Here is a 15,813-nt window from a genome sequence, read left to right as displayed (position 1 = left end):
TCCCATAGCACCTTAGCCTGATTCTATAAACATATGTATCGCACTCTGAAACAGTAAAAGAGAGTGTCTAAGAGCCAACTTTAGACTCCTCCCCTTATTAACCATTTGACTTTGGAAAACTTAAATAGCCTTTAAACGTCAAGTTTCCTCATCTCTAAAATAGTTTATTGGAAGGATAAATACTAATTGCTAACATTTATTGTGTTCTTATTATGTGCCAGGCACTATGCTAAGTGCTTTGCATGTCCTGTAATGTTGGATTCTCAGAATAATCCTGTGAAATAGTTACACTTATTTTTTTTTTCAGATGAGAAACTAAAGCACCCAGTGGTCACACTGGGAGAGAGTGGCAAAAGCAGGATTTGCACAAGACTCTTCTCATCCTGGAGCCCACATGCTTAACTAACCACTTTTCTCTATTACATAAGATACTGCATATAATGCACTCGGCACAGTGTTTGGCATAAGCATTAAAAATGGCAGCTATTCTAATTATTTACTCATGTTCTTCATTAGACAATGAACCTCTAAAGGATAAGGATGCCATCTTAGTATCCTCATTGGCTGGCATGTAGCAGTTGCTGAATACATGTTCGTTGAATAAATCTGGTTTTTTAAAAATTTTATTTATTTATTCATGAGAGACAGAGAGAGAGAGAGAGAGAGGCAGAGACACAGGCAGAGGGAGAAGCAGGCTCATGCAGGGAGCCTGACGTGGGACTCGATCCCAAACCCTGGGATCATGACCTGAGTCAAAGGCAGACGCTCAACCGCTGAGCCATCCAGGCATCCCTCATTGAATAAATCTGTTAAAGATGATGGGAGAAGCACACACCTAAGTAAAGTATAGATAATTGGTACCGTCCTGTGATAAGAGGAGCAGGAAGGCTATGCACTTAAAATAGGGGAAAAAAGCAGGAGACAATCAATAACAATCTTTAATAATCTGGCCAGAACATAAAGAACCTTTGATAGAGACTGAGTTTGTTGTATTCATGTAACTAAGCTTGGAAAATATAGGCTGAATGCTGGGTAGAGAAATCACCACTGATTAAGTGGGAATAGCCACAAATGAATGGAGTTAGTCTATAAGGAGGTCCCAAGTGACCTGCTAGGTCATGGCTCTGTCCAATATTTTTGCATGTATTCATGATGCTTGCAACTTTACACAACAAATTTTATGTAGCTTTATAAAACTGGTCTTATACCTACATCCCTGGATAAAAGCACAGCCTACAGGTTATATGTCTGCATTGAAATCCTGACTCTGACATTTACCATCTATGTGATTGGAGGCAGCCTGGGTAACTGCTTTGTACCCTAATGTCCCTATCTGTAAAATGGGTAATAATAATAATGCCTACCTCATAGCATGGTTGTGAGGATTAAATGATTTAATTCATGTATAGTTCATTTTGTCCTGGTGCCTAGACCTAACTCAGTAAATATTAGATACTTTTATGATTATTGTTAACCTTTACATTTCTTTTTTTTAAAGATTTTATTTATTCATGAGAGACACAGAGAGAGAGGCAGACACACAGGCAGAGGGAGAAGCAGGCTTCATGCAGGAAGCCCGGTGTGGGACTCGATCCCCGGTCTCCAGGATCACACCCCGGGCTGAAGGTGGCGCTAAACCACTGAGCCACCCGGGCTGCCCAACCTTTACATTTCTTTATTGTCTTTACAGATTGCCAACCATATGCAAATCTAGTTACATATTTGCAATCATAGTGTATATAATTTTTGTGTTTTTAAAATATTTTGTTTATTTATTCATGAGAGACATAGAGACATAGGGAGAGGGAGAAGCAGGTTCTTCGCAGGGAGCCCGATGTGGGACTTGATCCCCGGACCCAGGATCACACCCTGAACCAAAGGCAGATGCTCAACCACTGAGCCACCCAGGCATCCCTAATTTTTGTGTTTTTAAGAATTACACATTTCGGGTATGGTGCTTTTTGTGTCTATATAGAATATTTCCGTGTTATCATTTTGATAGCTGCCCAATATTCCACCCAGTGAATATCAAGCCCATCTGACATTTTTATCAATGCTTTGGATAAGAATAGATGGCAAGCTTCTAAGATTTTTCAGATGACACAAGACTGGGATGGATAGTTAATAGATGGGATGACAGGATCAAGATTCAGAAAGATTTCAACAGCATGAAGCAATGGGCTGGAACTAACGAGATGAAATTTAATAGGGATCAATGTAGAGCTTTGCTCTTGGGCCAAGTGCCCAAATTCAGGATGAGGGATGTAGGAGAAATGCCAAGGATTTTCTCTGACAGCAAGCTAAAAGTGGATCAGCAGAGTGACACTGTGCTAAATGCTTTGCATGTGTTGTAATATATGATTCTCAGATCTTCAGTATGGCCAGATACTTCAGCCATATGAGGGGGACAGTGCAGAAGTAAGTATTCTAGAATAGAGGACAGGGTGGGCATGTCGAACATCATTATGTCTTAGGCCTCTGTGGTAGGTGCAAGGCTTACTAAAGTGGAGGGATCTCTGTCTGGTGGGTGAAAGAGACAACAATGACTAACATACAACAAGTTATATTGTCATGGAGATGTGCTTAGAATGTCATGCAAACAAACACAGAAGGAGCCTGTAACAGAGTAGAGTTAGAATGGGTAGGAAGAGACTTAAAAGAGCAGATAATTTTTCAGCAGAGGCTTGAAAGATGGGTGAGAGTTTGCTAGGCTGGCCAGGTGGAGATGGGCATTCCAAGCAGGCAGAGGGAATGGTGTGGGATGTGTTAAGGCCCATAGGGCCAAGATGCTCTCCTGTAGTTGGGAAGAACAAGATGTTGCCTATGGGGAAGAGGAGTGAGAGGCTGGAGACGTCGGTCCAGCTTACCAACACCCTATGTGCTATGGTAAAGGAGCGGATTTTACACTGGAGATGATTCCAATATCTGGCAGGCATGAAGCTGGGTGGTAACAAGATGAGACTGGTATTTAGAAAGAAACTTCTGTGAGGCAGGTGGGAAATTTTTTCTGGCTGGTGTCCCTTAATAAGATGAGGAATTAAAGGGGAAATAGGTTTGGGATGGGGATATGTAGATAATGGAATTTAGTTGTGAACATTTTGTGTTTGAGAGGCCTGTGACACAGACATGTGCATTCAGGAGGCATCTGGAATCGAGAGCTGGAACCTCAGAAACAGACATAAGACACAAGTTAGCTTCTTGCCACTTCCACTATTTTCTCTCACAAGTCCCATGCCTGCAGAATGCTAATGCATTCCCAATTGCTTCTCTCAATAGTAAATGAAGGCCAGGTGTGCCCAGGGTAGAATACTAGACTTAAAACGTGCAATAGTACTGTCCTATGGTTGTCAGCAAGGCCAATGGGGTCCTCCTGAACTGTGCACCTAGGAAAAATATCTTTTTTTTTTAAGCCAAAGAATAGCAATGGCATCTCTGGAGAATCGGAAGGAAAAGGATGACAATAAGCCAATGGCATAGTTTATGTCAGGTATGTAAATGAGCTTGCTTTTTCTTTCTCTTAAAAGTTGAGGTTTTCTGATATTCTGACCCAAAGGGGTGTGTTTTAGCAGGTCTTAATAAATGCCTCAGTTGAGGTATTTAAGAGAAAACATAAAGCTGAGTCAGACCTCTATGGGGGAGAAAAAAAATCAACACTTAGAGGAAAAGTTGAGGTAACAACTTTCTTTATTCCTGACACCCCAAGGTATAATTTTGTGTACACCAGGTGCCCATTCTTGTCAATTAATTGTCCCTGCTGGGCAAGTGATGGGAACAAAATGTTAGTTGGCAACAGAGGTGTTAATAATGACTATACAAACTTGCAGGAAGGCATTTCATAAACTTCTTCAGCAGAGTTTACATGAAAGGATAACTGGCAGGGGACCTGGCCTCCTGGAAAGTACCTCGTATTCAGGTGTTCAGTTCTGTTGAACACTTTGATGTGAACAAATGCAGTCTCCTGGTGCTCAAGCTACTACAGATTTTACTCTTTATCCTGAAAACAGGTTGATATGAATTCTGCCTCTAGAGTAATGCAGGAGAGGTAGCAGGGCCTAGTCAAGAGGCACTAGCAAGGTAACCAGTTGCCTGGTTGACTTAACCAAAAAACCCCAAGACCTTCTCATCAACCCATTTGGCCTCTTTTTCCTCTCACATGAGTCTTATTTCCTTTATTTCCAATATTTTTTCCTGAGTTCTGGGAAGAGAGGCAGGGAGTGGGACCTAGTGCAGGGGGTGGGTGCTGTAAAATGGGCAATCGAGTGAGCCAAAAATTTTCAAACTCTGTTCATTGGTACGTCATCCTGGCCAATACATTTTGTGTAATCTCTCCCTACATCATGGATTCACAGTGAAACATCTCTGAGAAGGCCTTCAGTGAAGAAATCTTTTAAAATTTGTCCTAGCATTTCCAAAAGTCGTTGGATCATAGATCCTGTCTTTATGTCTCTTAAACATCCCTGTGAACTGTGTTTATTTGTAACCCATTTTAGGAAATGCAGCTAGAAACAAATAATAGGGGTAGACTACCTAGCACTGGTTTTTCCCCCTCCTCTCTATTGGTACAACATGAGGATGAGCAGAAACTCTTTTTCCCCTAGCCTTTGTTATTGAACACATTTCTAGAATGTCTGAGTTCACTGAACTGCCTTCACTTATAGGGTTAAGGGGGAAAAATGTACCTTAGTTTAATGACTCAAACCCTCTCATGACCTTGGGGTCAGTGCTGTGAATACCAGGGATGAGTGGCACTATCCAGAATTAGAGGATTGAAATGGACAAGTTATAGGTCATTGAGTCTAGGGTAAGCCCAGGACCTCTCTTGGATTCTAACAAATTTCCTTTCCTGTGCTTATTTTCTTCTTGTTTGTTTCCCCTAATGGTGGTTTGTCAGAAAATAAAAGCCATTTTTGAGGCTTGAAGGTCCTAAAGTAGTAGATGTTGAGTTTACAAAGACAAGGTACAGGAATTCTATGTGGGGACACCTGGGTGGCTCAGCGGTTTAGCACCTGCCTTTGGCCCCAGGGCGTGATCCTGGAGTCCTGGGATTGAGTCCCACATCAGGCTCCCTGCGGGGAGCCTGCTTCTCCCTCTGCCTGTGTCTCTGCCTCTCTCTCTCTCCCTCTCTCATGAATAAATAAGTAAAATCTTAAAAAAAAAAACGGAATTCCATGTGTCTGAAGGCAGTGGACTAATGGACAGTCTCATGAGTTGTCTCCTTGGGTCCCACGTGGGAAAAGGAGACATTTCTCATCAGTGCTAGATGCCCTTTGGCCCACTTGAAACCTTACATTAATCCCAGAAGGTGAACTGATTCTAATTTTGCCTTCAGCCTATCCCCTCTCTAGCTTACTCCTATGAAAGGGGGTGCAGTTTTCAATGGGAGGTGCTCACAGGCTTTTATTGTAAGCCCAGTCTATGCTCTACTTAGGGCTATGGCATGGAGAATTTGTCCCTATGAGCACTCCAACTTCTATTCCACACTGTGTGGACTCAGGCAATCTTACTGGTTCTTATGAAGCATGCCCAATTAACATTGCTTGAAGGGTGGATTTGCATACCTTCTGTCTTACAATACTAGGTAGGAGAGACACTCTTCAATCAGATATAATGTTCATCCCCACAATGCAATTGGATAAAACAGATGCAACCAACTTTACATAAAGGCTACTCAAACATACCAGTTTTCCTACAAACTTTTACCTTAATTCTATCGACTCTTTTGATTCTACCTCTAGTCTGTATTAGGATTTCTTTTTTTAAAAGATTTTATTTATTTATTCATGAGAGACACAGAGAGAGAGGCAGAGACATAGCCCAAGATAGAAGCAGGCTCCCTGTGGGTGTCCCGATCCTGGGACACCAGGATCCTGACCTGAGCCAAAGGCAGATGCTCAACCATAGAGCCACCCAGGTGCCCTTCTAATAGGATTTCACTGATAGTTTTATAATACCAGGTAGGGGAAATTTTCCCCAGCCAGACTATAATATCCATTCCCATAAAAATGTTTAGGTAAAGGAGACAAAATATTTTTACATAAAGTCTGCTCAGGGATCCCTGGGTGGCGCAGCGGTTTGGCGCTTGCCTTTGGCCCAGGGTGCGATCCTGGAGACCCGGGATCAAATCCCACGTCGGGCTCCCGGTGCATGGAGCCTGCTTCTCCCTCTGCCTTTGTCTCTGCCTGCCTCTCCCTCTCTCTCTCTCTCTCTCTCTCTCTCTATCATAAATAAATAAAAATTAAAAAAAGTAAACCCTGCTCAAACATTCTACCTTTCATGATCGTGTCAACTCTTACATTTTTAGTTTATTATTTCTTTTTAAGTAAGCTCTACACCCAACATGGGGCCTGAGCTCATGACATTGAGATCAAGAGTCACATGCTGTATCAACTGACCTAGCCAGGCATCCCTACCCTTTTATTTTTGTATTTTCTCAATCTAATTGTGGTCTGAATCAGGGCATCACCAATGGGTTTTGATACCACAGTTATGAGGATTTCTGTATTCATGAGTCCTGGCAAAGTCTCTTTTCCACCCTCTGGCCATTTTACCCACTCTTGTGCAGAAGGCATTGGGTCCCCAGACAGAGTTTGAGCCAAGGAACCCTGGCTTTTTTGTTAATCTTTAATTTCATTAATCTGCCAAACACTGCCCCAAATGATTGCTGGTCAAGTTTCTCATCATAATTTTTGCCTGCTGGCTGTTTAAAGTTCTCCAAACTAGGATAAATAGAGTAGACTTGTTTGGGGCCCTTTAATGTTGGGGGACCAGCACGGGGTCCCTTTGGTCCTCCCAACCTTTGACAGTGCTGTATTAAAATCTTTACTTTAACCTGATCAATGTCTGTTTTATTAATCTCTTTTCTTAACAACCATCTAAAGATTTCCATTCTGTGGGATGAGTCCTGGGACTCCTCTGTTTCCTCTTTGTTTTGCTCCTTTCAAGATTAGCTTTATTCACCTTATTCCTTAATAACTGTTTAAAAGCTTCCACCTTTGTGGCCTCTTCCTATTCTATTGTTAATTAGCCTAATGTTTTCATTAATATCCATGAGAGAAAGCTGAGACTTCAAATTGGCAAAGGCTTCCCAGAGTGTTTTTTGGTTTTGGAGCAGTAAGGTTATATGGGGTGGGCTGTATGAAGGAGGCCCCCTAACCCCATGACCTGGGTAATGGGCATATTCAGCAGGCAAATATCTTAGTCATCTTAAAGCCAGTTCCATGTAGCTTGCATATGAAGCATGTCAGTGGTTTCCTCTGGGGTATTCCACTTGGCATTGATATGTGAAATTGACAAGTCCCCCCGCCCAGGTTAAACAGACCCTACAGTGGCTTTTATCCAGTTAACTGGGTTGGTCATTCCCTTAGGAGTAACCTCCTGTGTATATGGATCACATATAGTCATCTGTGATTGTTCAGTCATGAGCCATGGGTCTTGTATTAACCCAATTATTACCATCCACTCCACAGTATTCAAGACCAGAGACACAGCTCCTAAATTAGTTATTCTCATAATCTGCTATAGTAATGGTTCTTCAGGAAGCTGATGACACTGATGCACAAAATGAAAACAATTCTTTTTACACTATACTCTCTGGTTTCAATAATTTCTTGCTTTTGCCCTCCCTCACATTGACTACCTTCTTGGTGATCAGAGGTCTGAGAGGGACCTTCTGTTATCCCTGTACAATTTTTACCTTGGGGGGTGGCTTTGAGTCTAGTGGCCCAAATTCAGACTGACCCAAATCTGAGCTTGGTTTAGCATCAAGGCCCAACCCAGGACTTCCTTTTTACTTTCATTTTAGCTATTATGGATAATAACCAAGGGATTGTGTATTTAGCGTAGTTCTTATTATTTTGCATTTCCTTATATATCCAATGAGCTAACTCCTCAAGAGTTGGGTTTACTACTAAAGTGGTTCAGAATAAGGCTCCCCAAAGTATGCCATTTTGGCATGTGAATTGCTTTGAACTGAAGGCAATCAAGACCAGAGGGCTCAGGAGAAATTTTTGCCCCTCCTTTAACTACCTAGAAGAATTCAAATTGGAAAATTTTCTCCAAATGAGAGTTTTTACCAGAGACAAATTTTATTTAAGTGACCCATCTGTATGGCAGGGCAAACACCTAATTGCCAAACATCTGCTTTTCTTGTTCTGTGAATTACCCTTTGAAGCCCCAGGCCTATAGCCCATTCCTTAGCTCAGGTTGGCATATATATCTCATTTTACTTTTCTGTCTTTGAACCTTTCATATATGTGGGGTTCCCATACATATGAAATTAAATTTGATTTTCTCCTGTTAATCTGTCTCTTGTCAATTTAATTCTTAGACCAGCTGGAAGAACCTTTGAAGGGTAGAAGAAAAATATTCACCCCCAACACTACCATTTCTAAATTCCGTTGTTAATTTTTACTTTTAGTAATAGATCACAGTGCAGCTGCAGTTGCATACTGTGGGTAGCCACCCAGGGATCAAAGGTTCATCATCCCCTGCCCTCCTCTCCTTTCTCTTCCTAAACCACAAGTTTCCATGAGTCAGGGCTCTTTCAGCAAATTCCATTTTTCTGATGCCAACTAACGGCTTCTGAACCCAACATGTAGATATGGGGAGGATTTTCCCCAACACCACCAATTCTCCAACACCAGCTGGGTGTCCTGTAATTCAACCCAATTCTGACACTACAGGGAGATAGTGTTAGATTCTGTGGATTAAGGGCTCTGTCGCCAGAAGACTACTCCCTTTCCCCCACTTAAGATGTCAGTCGAAAGTTCAGTTTGTTACCTGTTCTGACTGATGGGTTATAGATCAGGGCTTCCCACAACCTTCTATTTGGGTTAAATTAATTTCCTAGAGTAGCTTACAGAACTCAGAGAAACATTTCACTTACTAGATTATTGGTTTATCATAAAAGGCTATAACTCAGGAACAGCCATATGGAAGAGATGCATAGAACAAAGTACGGAGGAAAGGTGCAGATCTTCCATGCTTTCTCCAGGCTCACCATTGTCCCCAAATCTCCATGTGTTCATCATTCTGGAAGCTCTCCAAAACCTATCCTTTTGGATTTATGTGGAAGCTTCATTGCATAGTCATGATTGATTAGACCCATTGGCCACTGGAGATTAAACTTAATGTTCAGCTCCTCTCCTCTTCCTGGTGGTTGAGGGTTGGGACTGAATGTTTCAACCTTTCAGTCACATGGTTGATTCCCCTGGCAACCAGCCTCCATCCTTAGGTGGGGGCCCAAAAGTCACCTCCTTAACACAGCAAAAGACACCTTCCCACAAATTCCTCTAAAAATATGAGAAGCTACCAAAACCATTCAGAATTAACTCTATAGATGAGTTCCTGGGAGCCCATTTGTGTGCTTGTCTCTTTCCTCCCTCACCTAATTGTTTCCTTTCTTAGTCTTCTATACTGAGCGAAGGACCTCCCTCCACTTCAGACCCTTTGGGTTGATCCATAAGTGAGTTTTGTGGGCACTGCCAAGAAACAGTGACGAAGTTGTGGATTAAAATAGAGCAAAGAAAGAGAAAGCAGAAAAAGGCAAAAGAGAGAGAGGGGGTCTTACGTGGAGAAGGCATTATTCTGTTTCTCACATCGGATTCCCTTGCAGTTGTTTGGCTCATCGATTGCTCTGGTCTCATAATAAAAGTATAGCTGGTTCAATCCGTTGGCAAAAGCTAGCAGTACCAGGCAGTAGATAAAGAGGAATTTGAGGATATCGAGCAGCATGCGCCCCAAAGAGATCTGCAGAGGCCCTAAGTGGGAGTTGGCTGTGAACAGGGATATGAGGCGCAACGAACTTAAAATGTTGGATATTGCAAAGAGTGCTTCTGCAATCAGAGTCGGGTGCCACATTTCCCATTCTTCCCTTGGACGAGAACCATTATACTGAAAGAAATAAGTGCACAAGATGAGAGGTACAGTGGGCATTCATAAAACTTTTTGCTTTTTTCTCCTAATACCCAAATAAAGCCACCAAAGTAAGCATCAAGCATGCATTTATACAACAGGCCCTGCGTATGGCACTATTTGTCTCCCCTCCCCATCCAATCGATATATGATGCTAATAACTCTTTCCCTCCCACTCACATCCAAATATATTCCCTGCATAAACACAGAGAAAAATGAATTTTGGAGCAATAATCTGGAGCAACCACCTGTGGTTTATCAACAGACATTTTCTGTGAGTTTACCAGATTGTTCGGGAGTGTCACTGGAATAGAGCCATTGGTATACCCAAGGTAGTGGGGGCAAATTACTCTGGTTCCTAATGAGATTTCAAATCATATTTACCTCTCCAAACCCCCATTTTCTTCAGAGCATCACAGGCAACTTGTAGTTTCTGAATGATAAAGGATAGGTTTGGCCACCTCAGTGCGCAATGTTTATCCTGACTTCCTCGCTGACTTGCAGTTTGGGGCTGCTAGAGCAACCTTAGAGGGTCATTCAGTTTTCTGCTGAATTTTAGCAGTCTGCAATGTATTTTATATTATTACAGATAGTATGTCAACCTTCCAGGTAGTGAATTTAGTACTGCTCCACATGGTGGTGTACGCATATATTTATAATTCCTTTGACAGCCCTACAAGTTCAAATGTCCTTCTAGTACAAATGAAGAACCAGGGGGTTGAAGGAGGGGAAGAACCAGTATTTCCGGGATTGGTTGTCCATTTCTCAGCCCCATCCTGGACTTCCCACTCCTGGAACATTGGGAGTAGTCTTATAGAAAGATGGCTTCATTGTGAGACCGTAGGTCTGACTTGGGCTTTGTCAACTTAAAATGGCCTGTATCTCTCAATTTCACCATAGAATGAGGATAACATCTACTCCTATCCATTGCACAGGTTTGTGATTATGTATCCATATGTGAGAAAGCGTGTACTCCATAAGGAGAGATGTTATGGAAATATAAGAATTTGCTTATTACCTTCCCCAAGACAGAAGTAGATTTTGCCTGGAATTCAATTTGAAGCATATTGCCTTGAGTGCTCATCTAAATATCACAATTTCTTAGGACTAAATGTAAACAACTTTTCTGAGAAAATGTTGCATTGGGGGCCAAATTATATTGTTAGCATTTCTAAGATGTGCTTCAGTTCCAACAACTGACAAAACTGGTGTTGTTAAAATCATTTGTGTGTATCCAATGCTCTTCACTGTCAGAGGAGTTGGGAGAAGCCTTGCCACACTTGTGCTTCTGTTTCAGATGAACTTTAGGTGACTAATACGTTTTTTTATGCTCTTGGCCAAATCCTGTATCTCGACACTTTTCCTTCCAAAAACAACAATAAGAACACCCCACATTGGCTGCATTGCTGTGAGGGGTGGGTATTTTCATGCCTGTTTTATAAATGGAGGAACTGAAATCCAGATAGGCAGAGTGACTTGCTTAAGATCACACAGCAAGTTGGTAGCAGAGCCAGGACTAAAACTGAGATTTCTATATAGTCAGTCTGGTATTATCTCCATTAAATGTTCAAATGATAGTTGATATCACAGCACATATGTTAGATAGGTCTTTAAAAGTTTTGAGCACTATGCAAGAGATGGAGACTGCTTATAATGAAGTAGACATATGTTTTAAAGCTAGGACTTATCAACTGGAACATGCACAGCTCACAATTCAGGATTTTCTCCTTCCATAATCACAACTGTAAGCACAGGGAAGTCTGCTGTCCATGGGACAGTGAGTCTGGATGTGCAGAATATTCAGAAGTGTGAAACATGATTCTTATGGCAAATCTATGTTTTGCATCTATACCTTTGGAGGAAGATATATAGAATATGAGATCAGGGAACAAACTTGAGGCTCATTTTGCATCAAGTTCAGCAAACTTTTTCTGTCAAGGGCAGATAGTAGATATTTTTGGCTTGGTGGGTATATGGTCCCTGTCACAACTACTCGGTTCTTCCTTGTAGAACTAACAGGGAATAAGTGAACAAATGGGTATGGCAGCAGGCCAAATTTGGCCTGCAGACTGTAGTTTGATGACTTCTGGTCTAACACAGGTGGCTTGCAAATTGTGTTCCTTGAAGCCTGAAGGTTCAGTAGAGGCATCTGGTAGCCTCTCTGGAAGCCAAAGAGGAGGCCTAGAAGATTGATTCCATAACCCAGATTCAATCTTTGAGCTCTTTAATGTGTTGAAATTCCTAATAAGTTTTAACTTCAAGATATGGTTTCATGGGAAAAATTAAAAGGCTGACAGCCACTAATCTAGTCTAGTCTGCTTATTTTTTAGAGGCAGATTCTCAGGCTCAGGGAGGTAGAAGAACCAACTGTGGTAATCTAGCTTGGGTCAGAGCAAGGATTGCATTCAGGTTTCCTGATTCTTGAGTTAGTGATACTAGGAGGCAAGTGATTTTTCTTATATTCTTTGAGATGAAATACAGATTGAAAATTGGCCTCCATGTATTTCAAAGGGGTATAAATCGCACTCTGTCGACTCAGAAGCAAAATATGAAGAAGGCCAGCCTAATTTAGGGATATAATAATAATAAGGATAGAGTGAGAAATTGTGTCTTCAGCCAAGTACTAGCTGAAGAAAGGACCACAACTCAATGAGTGTCAAAGTTCACATTTAGTTTGAACATATGAAAGTAAGGTGATGGTGGGATAAATCTAGCTGGTAGTACCCTAGAAGACAAAAAGGTAATTATTCTCCATTTGTAGGATTATCTGGGGGGCACTAAGGGCCAGACTTATATGTATTTGTCCTTTTGAGTACTTTGGTATGTACCTTTTGGTTTCTGTTGTTGCAGACCATGTGCAGTGGAGTATATATATTGTTGACTATTATTTTTGCTCTAATAAAGGATCTTCTGTAAGGCCAGCTTATCCCATGGCATTTCTGTACTGCTTTAGTACAACAGTGATCTGAAATGTTTCAAGGGAGTCCGGGGACCAGCTCTTGTGGCTTCGCTTCATAGAGGTTGTCTTAACCTACTTGGAGAAGTTCATCTCAGACTAGTGTGTCTCTGTGGATGAGCGGACCAGACTGACCATTTGAAATTTCTCATTGCAAATCCAAATCTGCATGTGGCATGTCTTGCTTCATAAATTCTCCTTTTTTATTTAGAAGAACTCCAACTCTTTGGCAAATGTATCCTTTGGGTTGTTTATCAGTTGAGGGGCATTTACTCAGCTTAATATAGCTGATTTATCCATCCACTACATGATGGGGAAATTCTAGCTCCTTGGAATCCTTGCCAGTGAAATTGGATAGGTTATAAAATTAGCTAATGTTGGGAATCTATAGACACATGTTTATATCCTTAAGAGTAAATCCTTTTCTTGATCATTTATTCTAAACTTTCCTTTTTAAGCAAAACCCACCAATTTCTAGATTGATAATCTATTGTCCCTCTTGTGTATAAATACAACTTCCAAAGGAAGAGGTTTTTTTTTTTTTAAAGGCAAACAGTGTTACTTAGTCCACAGAGTTCCAGAATCACGTGGATTTCATCCAGGCACATTAACAAGAGAGATTCAAACATTTTCCTTACCAGCTTTTTCTTGTAAGGAAGTTGTAAGTATGTGTTAAACGATCACCACAAGGATAAGGCATACTCTTAGGCTTCTTTCAAAAATGTTTCATGACTGCATTCAATATTCATGCTCCACATAACTAACTCCCAAGGTCTTCAAATTTATGCAATATGCATATTATGGATATAAAAATAAGTTGTTAGAGATTTGGGGGACAGCCATATTCCCATTCTAAAACTCCTTAATGTGGGAGTTAGTGCCAAAAAGCATGACTGACTAGACAATCTTGGAGACTGGATTGTCAGCTTTTCCTCATGCTGGAGAAGTTCAACTCAGGGTAGAAGGAACCAGCCATTCTATCATCTAATGAGCACCAAATCTGAACTCAGAGCCTGGGACTACCCAATGTGAGATGTTGGCCATGAGGCTATTTTTTTTTTCAGGATAATTTAGGTTGTACATTGTGTGGAAAAACATTACGGTAGTGTGTATGTGTACACATTATCTAAATTGGTAGAGAGGCATAGGTTGAGTGATACTCAAAAAGATAGATTTATAACATCTTGAATAGTCATCTTTGTGCTGGAAGTAATGACGGAGGCAGAGATGATTAAAGATATCTGTCCTCTGCAGTGAAGTTTCTAAGGTTCTACTACCTGTCATATAAAGAACACTTGAGGGAAGAGTGAATAGTTAGCTTTGAGAAGAGTCAACTCAGAAAGTTAGGGAGAGATGGTTTTACATTGGAAGCACTATTCAGGAAAAGGAACAGCTTTTTTGTTTGACCCCACTGGGAAGGATTATTAATGGATGTGTCCCAGGGAAAATAATATCAGAAAAACACAAAGTGGCACTTTTTAATGAAGTGACAAGGGTTGAGAGAGGCTTTTGGAGATTGTGAATTCAGTGTGTTTTCTGTCCCTGACTTATGGAAGCATCTGTGGACCATCTTCTTGGCAAGGATATAATAGAGAGGATTTAAATACTGAATGGGTGGATGGGTGGCTAAAGACCCTTCCACTGTCAGAGTTTAAGAAGCTAAAAATTCATTTGTAAATTGTTCTGTTCTTCACTTAGGTGGAAACTACTTATAATCTATTGAAAGAGTGCCTGTTTGTATGGTACTTTCCCGCATGGATTGAACTGTTGACAGCACTTTTCTCCTAAATTCTTCTTGCTCCCTGTGCTAAAGCTTAATGTAACCCAAATAAATTGCCTAAAAAATGGCAGATATTCCAAGTTACCTTGACATAGGCCACAATCTTCAAGGAAATAGTTGCCAGGTAGAGTGAGTTCATTGCAAAATCCATCAGGTTCCACCAGTCATGGATATATTCAGTAAATCCACCATCCCACATTTCCTTAATCTCCCCCCAAATGAAACCTGAGGAATGGAGGCAAGATGTTTATTTCTAGACAGGGTCAGAATAGTCATCATAGTCATCACAGTAGGATTCCCTTGAGTAAAGATAGGCAGAAACAATGAATGAATTGAGATCACTGGAGTGAAGGCTCCAGAGATGGTAATAATAATGTAGCTCATTTTCTTTCCTGTGTCACCGCTCAGTTATGGACTTGCCAATCCTGATAGGCATTACCTGAAGATGCTCATATGTTATACTTTTCTGGGTGCTACTCACGTTTTAGCATTGTTATTATAGTTCTTGGAATGCTGTTACAATTTTGGGTGCCTGATTCTATCCCCTTCCAATTTTGAAGTAGGAAATTTATTAATTTCATTAATAAATTAATGAGGTCAGTATTATCATATAGTCGTTAGTTTCTACCATGTGCTAAAACTCAGTAAGTTTTGAGGTGAGCTAGCTAACCACCAACCAAATTACTGGATGTTGAGGCTGAAGCTAGGCAATGAGGCCCAAAATAATTTAGAATCCTCTTTTCTCTTTTCTCCTCTCATCGTGTGTGGAGTTTTGTGGAATTCTGCCTGATGGCGTAGATGTTTCTTGAATCTTGGAATTAGGAGACAGTAAAAGGTGTGACTGTGGTCTAAGGCAGTGCTTTCTAGACTTTAAAGTGCATGCCAATCACCTGGGGATCATGTTGGAATGGATTCTGATTCCCTAGCTCCACAGCGGGACTTGAAATTCTGTCTAACAAGTTCCCAAGTGATGATGCTGACATTGCTGATTTGGGAATTACAGTTCGAGTAGCAAGGATTTGGGGGATAGCAGTGCATTGGAGGGTCCAATGCAATCTAACCATGCTTGGAGACTACTGGTAAAGTTACTTTTACCATGAATTGTGTGAATTTCCCAGGTTCCCCTCCTGATTGTGGAATTAGTACCCATATAGGATGTGAACCC

The 15,813-nt window shown here is 41.1% G+C and overlaps 1 protein-coding gene across 1 annotated transcript in view; it reads right to left on the bottom strand.

Annotated features, from left to right (window-relative positions):
• TRPC5 (transient receptor potential cation channel subfamily C member 5) overlaps window positions 1-15,813 on the bottom strand; it is a 173,320-nt gene that overhangs the window by 43,677 nt on the left and 113,830 nt on the right. The window contains exons 5-6 of the mRNA XM_077889923.1: window positions 14,734-14,873; window positions 9,569-9,891 (exon numbers count right to left, since the gene is read on the bottom strand). Of these exons, the coding sequence (XP_077746049.1) occupies window positions 9,569-9,891; window positions 14,734-14,873 (463 nt within the window). The remainder of the gene's footprint in view (window positions 1-9,568; window positions 9,892-14,733; window positions 14,874-15,813) is intronic.

Source organism: Canis aureus, chromosome X (genome assembly GCF_053574225.1).
Source record: "Canis aureus isolate CA01 chromosome X, VMU_Caureus_v.1.0, whole genome shotgun sequence".
Taxonomy (NCBI): domain Eukaryota; kingdom Metazoa; phylum Chordata; class Mammalia; order Carnivora; family Canidae; genus Canis; species Canis aureus.
This window is presented reverse-complemented; position numbering and strand designations above follow the sequence as displayed.